Here is a 21,573-nt window from a genome sequence, read left to right as displayed (position 1 = left end):
TCAGGGCCATCTACCCCATCCCATCATGATAATAAGTTCCTCATTTTTTTTAAACCAGAAGGACTGAGCACAATTTATAGGCTCCCTCTAACTGAATTGAGAGTGTACCAATTTCATTCAGATCTGGTGAAAAATAAATAAGGGTGTAGTTTGGAATAAGCTCCGTTACTAAGTGATTAACTATTTTTTTTCATTTTCTTAACTTTCAATACATAATTTGTGCAGTTTAATTATAACTATACTCTATCAATTTATTCTATATTACATTAAATGTAGCTATATATTCCTCCCTGTTTAATGACATACTAGTAATTTGCATATAGGCTGAATTATGTTCAAAGAATGAGCAAGTCCATCACATAAATCACTAACATTCCTAGATAGGGTAGTGGAGGCTAAAACTCCAGTAACATGCTGGGAGACTGTAGGTTTTTTCGAAATGGATTATTTTAAATGTGCCGAATGGCTTTCTTATCCAGATATATCTCTGACTCTGCGCTCAGCCTTAGCTGCATGGCTGTGGGCCATTCCCAATGCAGCCAACAGCAGTCACAAGTGAATAAATCAATTTGAGCCAAGATACTTCACTTCCATCTCCTCTGTCTTTGCTGCATGATTACAGGTCATCCCCAGAGTTGCAGTGATTCTCAGTTAGTCTTTTTAAATATAATATTCACCGCTGATGCTTTTCCTATATTTAAAAAGGGAGATGGAACAAGTCCAGTTAGCTTAATGCGGTGATAGGAAAGATAATAGAATCTTTACTCAAAGATGTAATAGAAAAATATCTAGAAACCAAAAATATAATAAAGACTAGTCAGCACAGATTTCAAAAGGAAGGTCATGCTTGACCAACTTATTGAATTCTTTGAAGAGGAACAGAAAGAGAGTTGACCAGGGTAATGCAGTAACATATTTGGATTTTCAAAAGGTCTTCGATAAGGTACCACATAGTACACGCGCGACTAAGATCAGAGCATGTGGACATGTGGAGTCAGGGGCAGTGCCCTCACCCCCCCAATTATTTTTGGGTGCACGGCCCCTTTAAGAGCTGCACGGCCCATTCAGTTGTGCACGCACATACTTTAACATGACAAAAGCCATGCAGCTTATAGGTAACGTTGGTTAGGGGATAAGTAACAGAATGGATAGCAAGCTGGCAACAAAACAGAAAGCAGAGTGTAGGGGTTATGGGTAGCTACTCAGACTGGCAAAAGGTAGGAAGTGGTAATCCACAGGGATTGGTAGCGGGACCAGTTGTTCACAATTTACATGAATGATTTGGACTCAAGAATCAGAAGCACAATTTCAAAATTTGCAGATGACACTAAATTGGGGGGTGGGGGGTGGGGGGGTATAGTTAATACTGAGGAAGGCAGCGATAAAATACAAGATGACATTAATAAACTTGCAGAATAGCCAATTACATGCCCAATGAATTTCAATACAGATAAGTGTGGTGTGGTACATTTTGCTAGGAAGAATAAGGAGGCTACATACTGCTTGGATAATAAGAGCCTAAATGGGGTAGAGGAAGAGAGATTTCTGGGTGTGCAGATACACAAACCACTAAAAGCAGCGACACAGGTTAATAAGGCCATAAAAAAGCAAACCAAGCATTGGGGTTCATTTCTAGAGGGTTAGAATTGAAAAGCAGAGGAGTTATGTTAAACCTGTATAGAATTCTTGGTTAGACCACATTTGGAATGTTCTGGTCTCCATATTATAATAGGCCTTAACTGCTGCCAACGACAAAGTCATTGCGCATGCGCAGTTCCAATGGTCTCTTGGTTGTTCTTGCTGGACTTCATAGTCAGCAGTCATTTTGATAGAATGGAAATTGTGTTAGTTTTGCCAGTCACTAGAATAATTTGCAGCCCTGCTTCTCAAATGTGGCCACAGTCCCTAAAGATTTAGAAAAGGACAATAACTGTTCATAAAATGACTACAGTTTGATGTAAATATTTGGACGGGAAGACTTCGCAGGTTTAACAGCGAAGTTGAGTATGCACCCTGCTTAGGTGATAGGAAAAATCGAGAAACATTACAAAACTTGATAAAGTTGAGCCTGGAGCTTTCGAGCTTTCCATTTTACAATGTGGAACTGTCTCAAATTCAAAAAGGCAGGTCAGGCAGAAAAGGCTGTGAACATTATCCTGCTAGTTGCTTGTTTATAAATCAAATTGCTAATAGGAAAATGATGCACTTTTAAAATTTTATTACAAGGGAATAAACCGCAAGAGTTGGCATTTACGCAGACCTCCGTTTATTATGAACGTTATTTTTAAAATTTGGGACCCAACAGCACTTCCGGTTCGTTGGCAGGAGTCACTCCAGTTATAAAAAGGATATAGAGCCACTGGCGAAGATGCAAAAAGGTTTTACAAGGATGATACCAGAACCGAGAGGTTATACTCATCTGGAAAGGTTGAACAGGCTAGGGCATTTTCCCTAGAAAAGGGGTGACCCGAAAGAAGTCTTCAAGAAAAGGTTTGATATGATAAGACGTGGAGAAAATGTTTCCACTTGTGGAAAGTCCAAAACTAGGGGTTATAAATATACGATAATCACCAATAAATACAATAGGGAATTCAGGAGAAACTTCTTTACCCAAAGAATGGTAAGAATGTTGAACGCGCTACCACAAGGAGTAGTTGAGGCGAATAGCATGGATGCATTTAAGGGGAAGCTAGATAAGTACATGAGGGAGAAAGGAATAAAAGGATATTTTGGTAGGGTGAGATGAGGAGGGGTGGGGAGAGGCTTGTGTGGAGCGTAAACACCAGAATAGACCAACTGGGCCGAATGCCTTGTTTCTGTGATGTAGACTCTATGTAAGTTCTGTATGCTCAGTTTAAAACCCTCCCCATTCTCAATATTCTCTATGGAGAAGAGAGATACGCGGATGTCAGTACAAAAAGGCATTTGCAGGGAGCTGGTGGAAGAGACCTTTCAGACATTTTGGGCCAAAAGGAGCAGTGAGAGAAGCAAGAATGGAAGGGATCATTTTAGAGAAACAGAAGTGGAGGAGAGCAAGATCAGTGGCAATCTTTGAATACGTACCAGTACCAGGTCAGACTATGAGAATACTTTGCTGGGACCTGGTCAATAGGGTTACTCCAAAGTCTCGGCTGATTGAGCCAGAGAGGACCTGAATCATACAGACCAGGAAGATCCAAAGCTCGATTTCTAGTCTGTGCCATTAGCTGATCTCAGCCAGTTGATGGTAAGGGCTTTACAAACACTTCCAACAATCTGTATGCAAGGAGTGAGGGAGGAAGGAAGGAAGAAAGGAAGGAAAAAACGGCAAGGCTTCTCATCTGATCACTATCCAACGACCCCTGCTTGAAGTGCTCATGTGTGAACATCAAGTGGGGACAGTTTTGGGTTTAGTTGTGATAACTTGTGTAATCATAGTCTACTGACACTCACCAGCTAGTCTCATACATAGAGCATGACTTGTAGACTGTACCCAAGCAAGGAAGTGGAAGAAAATTAGGAGAAAACTTATAAATTTAGCTCTCTTGCTACCAATCAGTTGTACAAACTTAGATTGTCAAGCACCATGAGATTTATATTTGCTTTCCTCTTCTAACACCAAACCCTCAAATTAACTTTACAAAATTCATGAATCAGACTGCAAATGAACTTAAGTGGTAAATTAAATTTTGAAATTCAGAAAATTTTAAGCACAACTATGGTTCCTTCCAAATGAAAAGTGGATCATGGTTACACTAACTTCAAAGGTTCTTTACAAGCCTCAAAGATTCAAATGTGCAGAGTACCAAATATTCAGTGACCAACTGCAGGGAGGGCCAAAAAGTACAAATCTAAGGCTACAGAAAAGAACTCAGGACCACACCAAAGTGAAGACCAAACCAGAACAGAGCTTTGATGCAATCTTCCGATCTGAACAGATCAATGAAAGCTTCGAAGGTTAGTTACACTCGCAGACCAAGAAAATTATCTATCTTGTGCCATGTTATTTTTAGGTTTGCGACTACTAAAATCTGACGCCAGCTTGTGTGAATTCCCCAGACAGATGGTGCTTATTATTGATCTGTTTGTCCACAAGATAAATGCCCAAGACAGAGCACAGCACCATCACTACTTATAAAAAATGTCTGGTATTTTAAACATCAGCTGTTGAAATGTGCAGAACAGCTTCAGGGCATCCTTAATCTAGATGAAAGTTTTGTCCAAAAACTCTGCTACCGATTAATTCAAAGCCCTTTATGGATATTCTTTGAAATTGCCAGCTGGTGCAAGGAGGGAGGTCTCTGGGTAAAATTTATTTACTTTATAGAGAGTGCTATTTACATTACTTTTTCCACCAAATTGAGCTGGATTATGGTGGGCATGCACTGTGGCTTCCAGGTACACCCTACATTCAAGCCAGTTTTCTAGACTCCCTAGCGGTTCTGCACCCCTTACTGTGGGGACTTCATCCCAGTTCAGATCTCAACAGAAATCGAGTGGGAAAAGTAAGTGACTTGTTATTTTTTTTAAACTAAAGTAATTTGAAAATATATAAAGCTCATTCATTCTGGAAAAAAAAATCAAGATTTACTCATTGTGCTTCGGAGGATAAAAAGACCCTGAATACTGTAAATTCTTTGCTGGGGTTCATATTGGCACTCGTTTGCACCAATTACCAGGTTTGTATCAACACTTGAGAAAAAGTAAACCCACCTTGTCCAGAACAACATCGCTGATTGCTGGCAATCCATCTGGCTTCTGGGTACTGGCTGCTATGAACTGGAACCCAAGGAGAAATTCCCGGTCATATCGCTTCTTGCCTTCTGGATTGAGCAATTTCCACTGCTCTGCAATGACACAAAATACACATTCAAAAAACAACAGACAAACATGAGTTTTCAATTAAGAGTGCATTTCGACAGAAAGCTTTTCCTGTTGTGTAACATCAATTGCGTTAATAAGCCATGAATACACGGATGGAGAATCAGGGAAGAGAGATCAGCAGATCATGGTATTATCAGCTTTCTTTCAAAAGTATTAATTTTCCCTTTCGCAAGTACATGTCGTATTGATTGTTGCACACAGGCCCTTGAATCTATATTGAAACATGTTTTATCACCACAGAGAATCAAACAATATGCAAACAGCAGCATTTCAGAACATTAAGAGCCACAGAACAGGATAATGCGGGCAGCATGTAAATAATCAGATGACTGCAGTGGTATCATGGCATTATACTCTCTGTGGTGAAAATATTACTAAAAATACTAGGATTTGTGGACGGAGATTAAAATATTTAATATGTACAATATCTTCGGACCAAATATTCCGTGCATCCCACAAACTAGGGTTTTCAGCCTGGAAAGATGGTGTCTGAGACACAGGTATATAAGATAGTTAAGAGTATGGAAAAGATAAATCCAGAATATTAATTGCGAGAGTAGCATAAAGGGACACATGTTCAAACTAGTAAAGGGAAAATGTCAGGACTGGTATCATGAAATTCTTCTTCACACAAAAAGTAATCAATGCATGGACAACAGCAGTGGAGATGAAAACCCTGGAATCACTGCTGCAATGGGGAGAGTGTAGGTTGTGTTCTGGAAGGATGAATTAAGATGGGCCGAATGGACTTCCCAATCCGTAATTATCGTGAGCTGTAAAACTTAAAAAAATTACAACATACTGTTCTTAAAAAAAAAAAAAATTGGTTCTCCTCCATACTGCACTGTAAAATCCATTAATACATACCAAATCTGCAATGAAATATGTGGTCAGTTAAATAGCAAACCAGTTACATCCACACCAGCAAGCTACTTACTGTACTTTTTCACTTATGTACACTATAGATATATGAGGACTTGTCCCTTCCCTGACCCACTGCAGCATCAGGTCCCCAATTATCCCACCACTCAAGTTGCACTTCACAATGATACTACAGGGAAATTCTTCCCATTGAGGCTTCTGTTTAAAAAATAATCTTGATATTTAACCAAGATTAGCGATGGCACATGCCACAATCACTGTAAAACTGATCTATTTGTGGCTGGTTGTTACCAACAAAGATTGTTGCCCTTGATGGTCCAACATTCTGGTATGAATTTTGAATGTGCCAAAATTGTATTCTCGATACTTGGTACTATCTTCCTCTGGAGGAAGTCTTGGTGACTGGCTACCTTTTCCTGAAGGCTAGGTAAGAATGTTTCAGCCACTGTTGCATGGTTCATATACTTAGCGCTTAGTTTAACATAAATACTCAGATTGGGCTAGCTTAAAAATTCCCAAGCTTCACTTCTGTGCAAACTGAGTGGCTTGAATCCAAACTTGGACAACAGTGACTGCTCATCATCAGCACTACACCCAGCAACTACTTCTCGAATTCAGGCCACCTGACTCTGGGACATTAACTACACCAGAGGCTAACGCATCAAACTTCTGCTGTCACTCAGATTCCCTAGCCCTCAGCAACTTGCATCATTCTTCATCTTAAACATAAGCTGAGGATCCTCCTCTTTGGAAACTTCAAACCAGGTCTCCCCCATCCCGCCCCAACATCCTCAGTCTTGCAAACTGCATCATCTTCTCACGCTCTCTTCACATCGCTTCAAGTGTTGTCACCTGCTGCAGAAGACCTCGATATCTCATTCATTCACTGCAGAATTGTCATATAAGGAGTTGTGCATTACAAACACAAAAAAGCAACTTTAGCATCAGGTTTCATTTTTTTTTATAAACATGATCTATTTCCTAATTAGATTTTAAATTTCGCATCCTCGATTTCAAATCCCTTCATGGCCTCGCCCCTCCCTATCTTTAATCTCCTCCAACCCTACAATCTTCGAGATTTCTGCGCTCCTCCAATTCTGGCCTCTTGAGCACCCCAGATTTTAATCACTCCACCCTTGGTGGTCGTGCCTTCAGCTGCCAAGGCCCCAAGCTCCGGAACTCCCTCCCTAAACCTCTCCGCCGCTCTACCTCTCTTTCTTCCTTTAAGATGCTCCTTTAAACTTACTTCTTTGACCAAGCTTTTGGTCATCTGCCCATATATATCTCCTTACGTGGTTTGATGTCAAATTGTTTGATAATTTAGCTGTGAAGCGCCTGGAATGTTTTACTATGTTAAAGGCGCTGTATAAATACAAATTGTTGTTGAGTTTGAGCATAAAGCTAGAGTAGGGTGGCTGTGGGAGAAGGAAAAAAAATGAAAAAGTGGGAAGCGAGAGAGAAACACACAGACAGGGAGCAGGAAGAATGAGAGGGCAACGAGCGGCAGAGGGAGGCGAGCAACAGCAAACAGCACAAGAGTGAAAGAAAAAGAGGGGCAGACACGGGCGAGAGAATGAAAAAGGGAAAGAGAAAACAGAGGCCGAGGGTGTAAGAGAACAAGGACAGAAAAATACAATGACATGAAGGGCAGAGGAGAGAGGGGAAGATGGTGTGTCAGTACCCTATATAGCTGAAAATTTGCAACAGCCTCGCACCCAAAGTCATGAACTGAACCACCAGGAGTAGCTTGCTTCAATTTTCATTTGATTCTTGAAAATTTCTCTTTCCAATTTACTCCTCAAGATATTGACTCATAAAAGTACAGCTCCACAGGTACTAGTAACACCCTCCCTTACTGGCTACTGATAGTCTGACTACCTCTTCCAACAATTACTGCACCGTAATTGTGGCATGGACATCAGCACAAGCTCACCATCAGCACTAAATAAGAGAAGGAGCCAGATTAATGCGAAAGGCCATCAGAACATAGATTGGGGAAAGGGTAGAAAAAGACTTATCAACAATAAGATTTGATATAAAGAATGCACCATATTTCTGACAAATACAATGTCACATTTATAAAGGTCGACATTCCCAACTTATATCTGGTTGGTGAGACTTTTACGACCCAGGTTTTGGAATTATGAATTTAATAATGTTAACTCAACACTGTCTGGCCAAAAGTTGATGCATGTAATGGTTAATGTCAGATAGTTGGATTTTATTTCCACATAATGTTACAATATTGCTGAGTGTGCAATTAATGGAACGGACCTTATGGGAAGAGACCACTAGCACAGAGAGCAGTGTGTTCACAAATGAAACTTGTTTTAATAAACATTTGAATAAGGTTCGTAAACCTTTGGGGTTCTTGTGTTTTCCTTAAGAAACTGAGCCTTTCTACCATGATGCAGTTTTATATTCGAACACTAACATGAGAAAAAGCTCTGGTGTAAATTTAACATTTGATACGTTAATTTGCAGAATATAATGCCACAATCTGAATGTTGTTTTAAATTTGAAAACCAGTATCTGTATAAATTTCAATACATCATTGCTCAAGTCAAAAACAGTGCAGGCAGAGAAGATTTCTACTCGACAGAAATGGCCATGGCACATTTTGCAAATGTGCTGCATGATCATGAAGTATACACATTACAAATTGCACCGTTAGGAATTTAGTTAATTTTGCTTAATGGTTCCCTTTGTTGGGTACAATACCTCACAAAAGCATCAACTGTTGCAACTGATCTGCTCAGTCATGCTGGGCAGGATTAATGACTTCAAATAAAATCTCCGCAAGATCTTAAACATGCCCAACATGCGACCTCTCAGCAAATTGTTTCAACCCGAGATTCCATTAACACCAGCTATTCAAGTTCTTCAAATTCTGCTGGCAATAAACAGCGACAACATGCAACGTCCCACAGCAACTGAAAGCAGAATTTACCTTCTTTGAAGCCGCAGACCAGGCTGTCATCGGGGCCCTCTTTGGTACTGGTCTCGGTGCTTTCACTTTCAGAAACGGTCTCTGAACCATTCTGTTCAGGTTCCAGCTCCTGATCCCCATTTTCTTCCACGTCTGAATGCTTTTTAATGTCCAAGTCTTTATCCAGATTTGCGTCTGGAACTGTCCTATCCTGTTCAGATTCAGGCGCATTTTCAACTGCAAGTTCTTCTTCGACTTTAGGCTGAAGTTTAAGTTGACACGTGTTACTCTCAAATGCTTTGATGAAAATCATTTGATGAACCCGTTAAATATTAATTAACTATAAATCAGTATTTCAAAACTCCATAATGATAAAGAAAAACACACGGTAACAGTCTTCCTATTTTCAGCACACGAAAATCACGAAAAACTAAAACAAAGTTGCATAACGTGCATATTATTTTTTAGTATGAAGATAAACATTGGAAGCATTTTAAAATGGACAGCAAGTTTGCCTACATATAGCTAATATAGGTACAATGTCCTGAAACCGGACACCTCGGGACCGAAGCCATTCCGGTTTTCCTGGATTCCGGAGAAGAAAATCCGACGTCCCAAATCCAGAAACCTCGGAGTATTTGAGTATTTCTGGATTTCGGAGACAATCAGACGTCCCGAATCTGGAAACCCTTGGGCCGAGTTTCGGGTATTTCCGGATTTCGGAGACAATCTGACGTCCCAAATCCGGAAACCCTTGGGCTGACTTTCGTGTGTTTCCGGATTTCGGACCATTATATCCGACGGCCCGCATCCGGCAACCTCGAGGCCAGGCTGATGTGTATTTTTTTTAGATTCATGTTTGGAAAAAGGCATACACAGCTTAAAAGTCCGGTTTTTGGGAAATATTTCCGGATTCCGGACAACGACTCTTGCAATTTTTGGACAATTCCGATTTTTAGAATTCCAGACGTTCTATCTGTACTTGCAGGTAATTGTGGGTTAGTTACTAACTACAGCCTGAATGCACCCAGCATGAACACCGCTAACATATAATTTTCTATAAAGCAGTTAATAATACTCTAGGTCTCAAAACAATGTTGGGAGGGAATTTTAAATAATGCGCAATGTTCTCCTGTCCCCTCAAACACATTTGATTCCTTAGTGAGGAATGGTCTAGTACCCCACCAAGTGCCGACAGTTCCTGCATGAACTTTTACAGTGAGTATTCACAGGATATTCAGCCACAGCATCACAGCAAAGTCAGGTTCTCACTAAAGGGCCACACCCACATTTTCAGCAGAGGTCGCTTGATAGCGATCAGGAACAGAGATCGTTTGATAGTGATTAAGAGCCCAAGCTGGGTTTGCACCTCTTAAACCAGGGTAGTGGGGCCAACTGGAGCACCTTGCCACAACCTAACCAGAGATCAGGTAGCTCAGCAGTCTTGGGACCAAACTGGAAATCTTCCTGAAATGTATAGTTTGAAATGATGACTAATTGACATCACACTGGGCCTTAATAGGGTTACGTGTTTTAAAAAAAATAAATTGCTGCATGTAAAGATGTCAAACCAGGTACTGTTCATTTATTCCTTTTACACATAAATGTGATTAACACTGAAATCATAAATCTGGCCAGTTTCAATGTCACCACCTGCTACAATGTTCAATTCATCATTTTTAAGCATTGAATAATTACAGTAATAATTAGGATTTTCTCAAACATCTGATCATATTAACCACCTATTATACTGTTGCTTTTGCTATGCTACCTTCCAGTAACAAGGGTGCTACAGACTGTATATTTGTGCTTTCTACAACCAGCCAGATGAGTATTTCAGTTTGCAAGTTATTTGCACACATATTAAGCTTTCTTCCTCTTCACTGTAATTGATTATGTACCATAGCTTTAGCTCAATCACCTTAAAAGATTCTTCTCAGCACTAAATGTGACTCCTAAATCTTCACAAACTGAAAAAATGTTCAGCAGTATGCATTTTTAAATTCTGCAGCTGAGGCATAAAATTAAATGTAATTGGCTCTTGTACAAAATGAAAAATTAATATCTGGACCAAAAATGGATGTGCGCTGAAATTTGGGGACATTTATTCTCTGTGCTCTACTTGAAACACATCACTCCAAGCAATAGCTGCTCTACTGAATGGATTGTATTTTCGTGTAGTTGATAAAATAAATTCAACCAGCACAAAATAAGTCACCGCATATTTATCACTTACAGTTGGTAGGATTACACACCAATTTGCTTAACAGAATGAGGGCTCTCAATATACTCATTCAGTAACAGTACTATTCTTTGCTATAAATCTCTAAACTGAAAGACAGAAGAACATAAGAAATAGGAACAGGGGTAGACCATTTGGCTGATCTGATCATGGACTCAGCTCCACTTCCCCATAACCCTTATCGCTCAAAAAGACAAATAACTGATTTCTGTAATCAAAGCGCAGTTTTCATTAAGCTGGGGTAACTTCTGTAAAAAAAAAACAAGCTAATAAACAAATTGTTCTTTCTGGTCTATTTAAGAGCACTGGCAGCAAATGTTAAATTAAATTGATCCCCATCCAAATGCAGTTTCCCTTCCTGCATCACCACTTTACTGTAATATTTTGAATGTTATGTTTACAAGTTATTGCAAGGGAAGAACTTTTAAAACTGGAAAATTAGAAAACAGCATCTCATTTTTTTTTTTAATTCCCGAACAGCAAATAGGGTTTGAATACTATTACATTTTTAAAACATCTTTCCTTCAAAGCTAATAGCAAAGGTTTTTATAACTATATTGAGAGAAAGAGAGGGGAGTGTAGGCCCATTAAAGACAGATGCAGGAGGGACGAGAGAAACATAGAAAATAGGTGCAGTAGGCGGCCATTCGGCCCTTCTAGCCTGCACCGCCATTCAATGAGTTCATGGCTAAACATGCAACTTCAGTACCCCATTCCTGGTTTCTCGCCATACCCCTTGATCCCACTAGTAGTAAGGACTTCATCTCACTCCTTTTTGAATATATTTAGTGAATTGGCCTCAACAACTTTCTGTGGTAGAGAATTCCACAGGTTCACCACTCTCTGGGTGAAGAAGTTTCTCCTCATCTCGGTCCTAAATGGCTTACCCCTTATCCTTAGACTGTGTCCCCTGGTTCTGGACTTCCCCAACATTGGGAGCATTCTTCCTGCATCTAACCTGTCTAACCCCGTCAGAATTTTAAACGTTTCTATGAGGTCCCCTCTCATTCTTCTGAACTCCAGTGAATACAAGCCCAGTTGATCCAGTCTTTCTTGATATGTCAGTCCCGCCATCCCGGGAATCAGTCTGGTGAACCTTCGCTGCACTCCCTCAATAGCAAGAATGTCCTTCCTCAGGTTAGGAGACCAAAACTGTACACAATACTCCAGGTGTGGCCTCACCAATGCCCTGTACAACTGTAGCAACACCTCCCTGCCCCGCACTCAAATCCCCTCGCTATGAAGGCCAACATGTCATTTGCTTTCTTAACCGCCTGCTGTACATGCATGCCAACCTTCAGTGACTGATGTAACATGACACCCAGGTCTCGTTGCACCTCCCCTTTTCCTAATCTATCACCATTCAGATAATAGTCTGTCTCTCTGTTTTTACCACCAAAGTGGATAACCTCACATTTATCCACATTATACTTCATCTGCCATGCATTTGCCCACTCACCTAACCTATCCAAGTCGCTCTGCAGCCTCATTAGCATCCTCCTCGCAGCTCACACTGCCACCCAACTTAGTGTCATCCGCAAATTTGGAGATACTACATTTAATCCCCTCGTCTAAATCATTAATGTACAATGTAAACAGCTGGGGCCCCAGCACAGAACCCTGCGGTACCCCACTAGTCACTGCCTGCCATTCTGAAAAGTCCCCATTTACTCCTACTCTTTGCTTCCTGTCTGACAACCAGTTCTCAATCCATGTCAGCACACTACCCCCAATCCCATGTGCTTTAACTTTGCACATTAATCTCTTGTGTGGGACCTTGTCGAAAGCCTTCTGAAAGTCCAAATATACCACATCAACTGGTTCTTCCTTGTCCACTCTACTGGAAACATCCTCAAAAAATTCCAGAAGATTTGTCAAGCATGATTTCCCTTTCACAAAACCATGCTGACTTGGACCTATCATGTCACCTCTTTCCAAATGCACTGCCATGACATCCTTAATAATTGATTCCATCATTTTACCCACTACCGATGTCAGGCTGACCAGTCTGTAATTCCCTGTTTTCTCTCTCCCTCCTTTTTTAAAAAGTGGGGTTACATTGGCTACCCGCCACTCGATAGGAACTGATCCAGAGTCAATGGAATGTTGGAAAATGACTGTCAATGCATCCGCTATTTCCAAGGCCACCTCCTTAAGTACTCTGGGATGCAGTCCATCAGGCCCTGGGGATTTATCGGCCTTCAATCCCATCAATTTCCCCAACACAATTTCCCGACTAATAAGGATTTCCCTCAGTTCCTCCTCCTTACTAGAGCCTCTGACCCCTTTTATATCTGGAAGGTTGTTTGTGTCCTCCTTAGTGAATACCGAACCAAAGTACTATAATGGATAAGAAAATGGCACACTTGTTACGAGTACAGGTACTTTATATCTGTTTTCACAGTAGAGGGGACAGAATACCAGCAGTATAAGGGGACCGAAAAATAAGTCAAGGGGAGCAACTAAATGGATTTAATACAAGTAAAAAATGGTACTGGAAAAAAATGATGGGTCGTAACATAGACGAATCTCCAGGACCTGATGGCCTCCATTAAAGGAAACAGGTGAGAAAATTACAAATATACTGGTCATAAGTCATAATTTTCCAAAGCTCTCTAGATTCAGGAATTGTGACGCTGGATTGCAAAATAGCAAATGTCAATCCATTATTTAAGAAGGGAAGGAGAGAGAAACCAGGTAACTACAAGTCTGTCAGTTTAATATCCGCTGTGAGGAAGTCACTGGAATCTATCAAAGACAGAGTGACTAAGCACTTGACAGGTATCAATTGATTAAAGAGAGTCAGCATGGATTTGTGAAAGGCAAGTCATGTCTGACTAACTTAGCTACATTTTTTTAGATCATGAGTTTGGTGGCTAAGGGTGTCTCCACATGGACATCCAGAAGACATTTGATATGGTTCTGCTCAAGAGATTAGCAAAAATAGAAGCTCAAGGAATTGGAGGTAACCTTATGACATGGATTGGGAGGCAAGCATCAGAATAGGGAATATACAGATTGGTGGTGGGACTAGTGGTGTCCCTAGGAATCTGTATTGGGGCCTCAGCTTTTCACCATATATATTAATGACTTGGATGCAGGAATAGGGAGTTGTATATCCAGGTTTGCAGATGATATTTAGGAAACATATGTGCAGATGTGAGGGGAAAGTTACAAAGGGGCATAAACAGACTAAGTGATGGAGCAGAACTATGGCAGATAGAGTGCAATGTGGAGAAGTGCGAGGTCATTCACTTTGGATCAGAGAAAGACAAATCGGAATATGTTCTTAATGATGGGAGACTAGAAGCTGCAGAGGAACAAAGAGATTTAGGTGTCCATGTCCACAAATCACAAAGCTAGTGCACAGGTATATAAAAAGTAATTAAAAAAGGCTAATGGAATGTTATCCTTTATCTAAAGGGATTGGAATTCAATGAGGAAATAATGCTTCAGTTGTAGAGGCTTGGTCAGACCCCAGTTCAGTTTTTGGCACCGACCATCAGGAAAGAGATACTAGCAATGGAAGGGATACAGCACAGATTCCCCAGAATTTTACCAGGGTGTAAAGGGTTAAATTAAGAGGATAGGTTGCTTAAACCTGGCTTGTATTCATAGAAAACATAGAAAATAGGTGCAGGAGTAGGCCATTCGGCCCTTCTAGCCTACACCACCATTCAATAAGATCATGGCTGATCATTCACCTCAGTACCCCTTTCCTGCTTTCTCTCCATACCCCTTGATGCCTTTAGCCGTAAGGGCCATATCTAACTCCCTCTTGAATATATCCAATGAACTGGCATCAACAACACTCTGCGGCAGGGAATTCCACAGGTTAACAACTCTCTGAGTGAAGAAGTTTCTCCTCATCTCTGTCCTAAATGGCTTACCCCTTATCCTTAGACTGTGTCCCCTGGTTCTGCTTCTCCAACAGCGGGAACATTCTTCCTGCATCTAATCTGTCCAGCCCCGTCAGAATTTTATATGTTTCTTTGAGATCCCCTCACATCCTTTTAAAATCCAGTGAATACAGGCCCAGTCGATCCAGTCTCTCCTCATATGTCAGTCCTGCCATCCCGGGAATCAGTCTGGTGAACCTTCACTGCACTCCCTCAATAGCAAGAACATCCTTCCTCAGATTAGGAGACCAAAACCGAACACAATATTCCACGTGATGCAAGGCCCTGTACAACTGCAGTAAGCCCTCCCAGCTCCTATACTCAAATCCCCTAGCTATGAAGGCCAACATACCATTTGCCTTCTTCACCGCCTGCTGTACCTGCATGCCAACTTTCAATGACTGATGTACCATGACATCCAGGTCTCGTTGCACCTCCCCTTTTCCTAATCTGCCGCCATTCAGATAATATTCTGCCTTCATGGTTTTGCCCCCAAAGTGGATAACCTCACATTTATCCACATTATACTGCCTTGAGTTTAGATGGTCGAGGGGTGACATAATTGAGGTATTTAAAATGATTAAGGGATTCAATAGCGTTGGTATTTCCTCTGGTGGGGAAATCCAGAACAAGAGAGCATGATCTTTAATTTAGAGCGAGGCCATTTAGCAACAAAATTAAGAAGCACTTTTTCTACACGAAGTAGTGGAAATCTGGAACTCACTCCCCCAAAAGGCTGTGGATGCTGTGTTAGCTGATATTTTCAAGACTGAGATCAATAGATTATTGTTAGGTAACGGTATCAAAGAAAATGGAGCAAAGGCAAATGAGTTGAGGTACAGATCAGCTATGATCAAATAGAATGGCAGAACAGGCTTGAGCGGCTGAAGGGCCGGCTCCTGTTCCGATATTTCAAAAGAAGACGTGAAAATTTTATGTTGAAAAATCTCAATATCGCAAATCCAAGATTTGAACCCAACTTTGTCTCTGCATCGAGTTCAAGCACAAAATAAACACAATTGTATTTTTTACATTTAGAAGTTGAGAATTTAAAGGCAATTAATTTAACTTCCTTTTAAATTACAATTTTTGAAAAAAAACTTCAAATTGCTCGGGAGGATTCCAATCTAGGCCATTTCTCTTGTCAGACGGTGTATGGGAGGCTCACTATGCATAATTAACACAAATAAATGTATATTATAAACTGCGCTAACAAGGTAAATGGCAAATCAGTAGCTCCATCTCCAAGGTTTTAAAAAATGACCGGTAAATGTTACGGATAGCATCTCTTATCAATTATTAACATGCATCACAGGTCGTTTTGGTAGTGTAGTGGTTAAGTGTTCAGACACACTGCACCACAATGTAAGATTGCTGTGGATTTCTTTCAGATAACCAGAAATCGTGGCTGCTCAAGCATGAATGAGGTTATCAAGCCCAGGTGCAGATTGGAACTAAGGAAAGCTGCTGGGTAACAGCACCCCGGGTAAACATAGAAAGATAGAAAATAGGTGCAGGAGTAAGCCATTTGGCCCTTCGAGCCTGTACTGCCATTCAATAAGATCATTCCCTCAATACCCCTTTCCTGCTTTCTCTCCATACCCCTTGATCCCCTTAGTCAGAAGGGCCATATCTAACCCCCTCTTGAATATATCCAATGAAATGGCATCAACAACTCTCTGCGGCAGGGAATTCCACAGGTTAACAACTCTCTGAAGAAGTTTCTCCTCATCTCAGTCCTAAATGGCCTATCCCTTATCCTAAGACTATGTCCCCTGGTTCTGGACTTCCCCAACATCGGGAACATTCTTCCCGCATCTAACCTATCCAGTCCCGTCAGAATCTTACACGTTTCAATAAGATCCCCTCTCATCCTTCTAAACTCCAGTGAATAAAGGCCCAGTTGATCCAGTCTCTCCTCGTATGACAGTCCAGCCATCCCTGGAATCAATCTGGTGAACCTTTGCTGCAATAGCAAGAATGTCCTTCCTCAGATTCGGAGACCCAAACTGAACACAATATTCCAGGTGAGGCCTCACTTAAGGCCCTGTACAACTGCAGTAAGACCTCCCTGCTCCTATACTCAAATCCCCTAGCTAGGAAGGCCAACATACCATTTGCCTTCTTCACCGCCTGCTGTACCTGCATGCCAACTTTCAATGAGTGATGAACCATGACACCCAGGTCTCATTGCACCTCCCCTTTTCCTAATCTGCCGCCATTCAGATAATATTCTGCCTTTGTGTTTTTGCCCCCAAAATGGATAACCTCACATTTATCCACATTATACTGCATCTGTCATGCATTTGCCCACTCGCCTAACCTGTCTAAGTTACCTTGCAGCCTCTTAGCGTCCTCCTCACAGCTCACACTGCCACCCAGTTTAGTGTCATCTGCAAACTTGGAGATATTACACTCTATTCCTTCATCTAAATCATTGATGTATATTGTAAAGAGCTGGGGTCCCAGCACTGAGCCCTGCGGCACTCCACTAGTCACTGCCTACCATTCTGAAAAGGACCCGTTTATCCCGACTCTCTGCTTCCTGTCTGCCAACCAGTTCTCTATCCACGTCAGTACATTACCCCCAATACTATGCGCTTTGATTTTGCAATATCTTGTGCGGGACCTTGTCAAAAGCCTTTTGAAAGTCCAAATACATCACACCCACTGGTTCTCCCTTTTCCACTCTGCTAGTTACATCCTCAAAAAATTCCAGAAGATTCGTCAAGCATGATTTCCCTTTCATAAATCCATGCTGACTTGGACCGATCCGGTCACTGCTTTCCAAATGCACTGCTATTTCATCCTTAATGATTGATTCCAACATTTTCCCCACTACTGATGTCAGGCTAACCGGTCTATAATTACCCGTTTTCTCTCTCCCTCCTTTTTTAAAAAGTGGTGTTACATTAGCTACCCTCCAGTCCATAGGAACTGATCCAGAGTCGATAGACTGTTGGAAAATGATCACCAATGCATCCACTATTTCTAGGGCCACTTCCTTAAGTACTCTGGGACGCAGACGATCAGGCCCCAGGGATTTGTCGGCTTTCAATCCCATTAATTTCCCGCCTAATAAGGATATCCTTCAGTTCCTCCTTCTCACTAGACCCACTGTCCCCTAGTACATTCGGAAGGTTATTTGTGTCTTCCTTCGTGAAGACAGAATCAAAGTATTTGTTCAATTGGTCTGCCATTTCTTTGTTCCGTATTATAAATTCACCTGAATCCAACTGCAAGGGACCTACATTTGTCTTCACTAATCTTTTTCTCTTCACATATTTATAGAAGCTTTTGCAGTCAGTTTTTATGTTCCCTGCAAGCTTCCTCTCGTACTCTATTTTTCCCCTCTTAATTAAACCTTTAGTCCTCCTCTGTTGAATTCTAAATTTCTCCCAGTCCTCAGGTTTGTTGCTTTTTCTAGCCAATTTATATGCCTCTTTCTTGGTTTTAACACTATCCTTAATTTCCCTTGTTAGCCACGGTTGAGCCACCTTCCCCGTTTTATTTTTACTCCAGACAGGGATATACAATTGCTGAAGTTCATGTATGTGATCTTTAAATGTTTGCCATTGCTTCTCCACCGTCAACCCTTGAAGTATCCTTTGCCAGTCAATTCTAGCCAATTCACCCCTCATACAATCGAAGTTACCTTTCCTTAAGTTCAGGACCCTAGTTTCCTAATTAACTGTGTCACTCTCCATTTTAATAAAGAATTCTACCATATTATGGTCACTCTTCCCCCAAGGGGCCTCGCACAACAAGATTGCTAATTAGTCCCTTCTCATTACACATCACCCAGTCTAGGATGGCCAGCTCTCGAGTTGGTTCCTCGACATATTGGTCGAGAAAACCAATCCCGAATACACTCCAGGAAATCCTCCTCCACCACATTGCTATTAGTTTGGTTAGCCCAATCAATATGTAGATTAAAGTCACCCATGATAACTGCTGTACCTTTATTGCACACATCCCTTATTTCTTGTTTGATGCTGATAATTAAGACCCTTCTCCCACACCTCCCAGAGACTGATTCGCAACAGCAGTGTAAGATTAATGGGAACAGATTTCAGGCCTACCCTTGGTCAGGAAATGGTTCACAATGTTTGGGAAAAAAGGAACAAGTGTTCATCCCAACATGTAAAGTTGCACTAAACAACTAACATAACACAAAGCATTGAGTGGGTAAAGTATCCCTTACCTCGTCACTGATCTCTAATATATCCTCATCCGGTTTGTTCCACTCTTTTGGTTTCTTCTGCATCTTTGGTGCAGTAAGAGGTATCTGGACTGTAATACAGGTTGAGGCTCATTATTCGCTTGGGCCAGCTTCAAATAGCTGCTGGAATTCATTATTTTACTATTTTCTTAAATCAGGTTCAAAACTAAAACTACATTAATCCTTATACTTAAAACACATTATTCAGAAACCCTGGATATATAAAGTTCAAATAAAAACAGCAAAGCTATTGGATACATTACATACAAGAAATATAATACTATGATTTGATTGCATTTTAAGAATTATACACTTAGTTTTAGATATATGCATATTGAAAATAAAAGGACTGGGACTATTTGACATGTGGGATGTGCGAGTATCCTACAGAATACAAAAGAAAGAAATCCTCATATTTCCAAGCAACGTTCCCTCGAATTTTTTAACTGGCTGCAGGGCCCATTCAAAATTTCGCACAGGCGGGGTTTCATCCATGTAAAAGTAATTGAGCGGCCTGCATGGGACTTTCAGACCACGGCCGCGCAGCTTAGCTGGAATATTGCTTCCAAGTCTGATTTTGATTGAATATTGAGCAAAATGCCCTCAACGCTTGTATCTTGGCCCTGACTGACCTTATGCCATTACATGTACCCAGGAATGAAAGCTTTTGTATTGATTAACGTATAAACGTGACTGCTCAGTTCCATGGCAAATAATGGGTTTAGTTTATGCCAACAGCAACTGTTTATGCAAAATATAACTGGATTTTGCTCGTTAATGAAGTGCACAATTAGCACACACCACAAATAATCACGTTAAATAGGTGACCACATCTAAATGAAACCAAATATTGATTTACATAAATGTGAGCACCATTGAAGTACATTAAGGGTGGCATGACAATGGTGCAGAATAAGTAGAAATGTCCACATGGCAGTTACCTGATCCCAGTTACAACATGAAGGTGGAATTATAAGTAGAGGCCATATGCTTCCTGTCGGAAAGGGAAGAATCACATCGCAAAGTTGTGCACCATTTAATGTGTTTACAGGGCACTGGCAGAGACCTGAAAACCAGTATGGGATGGCACATTGTGTGGAAAGGGAGAACAAACAAGGGAAATATAAGCAATTAACAGCAAAAACATTTTGTTAGTGACCCACCAACATCCCAGACACTTCGTAACATACCACTATACGAAAGAGAATAAAGAGGAATGTAAAATACCACATATAGCAGTTACTGAAAGTGGGTACGATCACCAGTGGATATACCTTTACTATAAAGCTCTCTAAAATTATGCACAGCTTTGAAAATCAAATAGATGTTACATTTATATTCAACAGACAAAATGCAAAAATTGCTGAAACCATTTTAACAAGAGTTGCAGTATCTTTACTACCTTTGCACCTAGTTTCTAATGCAAGCAATGTATTCCTCTTCCCTCACACATCCTGGGGTTAGATAACTCAACACCACATTTATTTAAAGTATTTTACACAAATCTCCCAGTTCTACTATGCAAATTCAATAATTTTGCATAGGACCAACAGACCAAGTTAAATGCATACATAGAAGTCAAAAATAAAAAGAGCTAGATGAGCTTTCTTCGGTATTGACTCAAAAACACAAGGTCATTGGCAATCAGAATGATGGAATTTGCTGAGCGTTGCAACACACTAATGCCGTTGAGTGGTTTACAAGAATTCCTGTGACTGATCTACTATCTCCACTTCCTAGTCACAAAATCAAAATGAGCTAGTTTTCTAAAATGAGATAGTAGATCAGTCACAAGTGAAAACTGTTAAAACCAATGCTTTGAGCAACACGGACTGTTGTATAAGCATTTAACTTAGGAAATTGTTGGCCTCTTTTTAAAAAAGAAACATTTGATTCAGTTTTGAAAACTAGCAGCATCCCTTAAGAAAACACAACCTAGATAGAGAAGCATAAAGTGCCAAGTTAATTGTAATGGTGTTGGACACTACCTGTACAAGTATGTCAGAGATTCGTAGATTAAATGGTATGAAACCCTTTGCTGGGTTCAAATAATACTTCAAACTAACTCCAGTTCTTTAAACTTCAGCTACTTTATTATATGGATGCTTCATAGATCAAACTGATCACATTACTGAGTATTTTAAGGATGGTGACATTTCAAAAATGACACCGTATCTGGGATAAGTATTTTAAAATAGATCCTATTTAAAAAAAAATATAGTAACAGCAAATAGGAATCGGAAGCTTCTCTCTCCCCTCCCCTCCCCACCCCCCCCACAGAGCATTTTCCTCACAGCCCGCTTTCTCCAGGCATTTTTCCTCACAGCCCGCTCCCTTCTGACATAATTTTTTTTAATTAACAAACTCATTCCCATGACGAACCGGCAGTGCAAGCGTAGTCCGCTTTTGGTTCGTTGGCAGCAGTCGCGTCCTATTGGTAAACTAACTGCTATCACTTGAGGGAAGGAGGCTAAAATAACCAGGCACTATGATAATGCGACATACTAGTGTCTGGTGTCTGTACAACATTGATGTG

General features: G+C 40.7%; 1 protein-coding gene across 23 annotated transcripts in view; it reads right to left on the bottom strand.

The window, feature by feature from the left end:
• Window positions 1-21,573, bottom strand: part of LOC139228773 (eukaryotic translation initiation factor 4 gamma 3-like) — a 335,585-nt gene that overhangs the window by 107,338 nt on the left and 206,674 nt on the right. For all 23 annotated transcript variants that reach the window (XM_070860122.1, XM_070860138.1, XM_070860130.1 and 20 more), the window contains 3 exons: window positions 19,020-19,108; window positions 8,696-8,936; window positions 4,693-4,826 (listed from right to left, as the gene is read on the bottom strand). In XM_070860122.1, coding sequence (XP_070716223.1) covers window positions 4,693-4,826; window positions 8,696-8,936; window positions 19,020-19,108 — 464 coding nt within the window. The remainder of the gene's footprint in view (window positions 1-4,692; window positions 4,827-8,695; window positions 8,937-19,019; window positions 19,109-21,573) is intronic.

The sequence above is a fragment of the Pristiophorus japonicus genome, chromosome 18, assembly GCF_044704955.1.
Source record: "Pristiophorus japonicus isolate sPriJap1 chromosome 18, sPriJap1.hap1, whole genome shotgun sequence".
NCBI classification, from domain to species: domain Eukaryota; kingdom Metazoa; phylum Chordata; class Chondrichthyes; family Pristiophoridae; genus Pristiophorus; species Pristiophorus japonicus.
The sequence above is the reverse complement of the archived record's forward strand: the minus strand, read 5'-3'. Positions and strand labels throughout refer to the sequence as shown.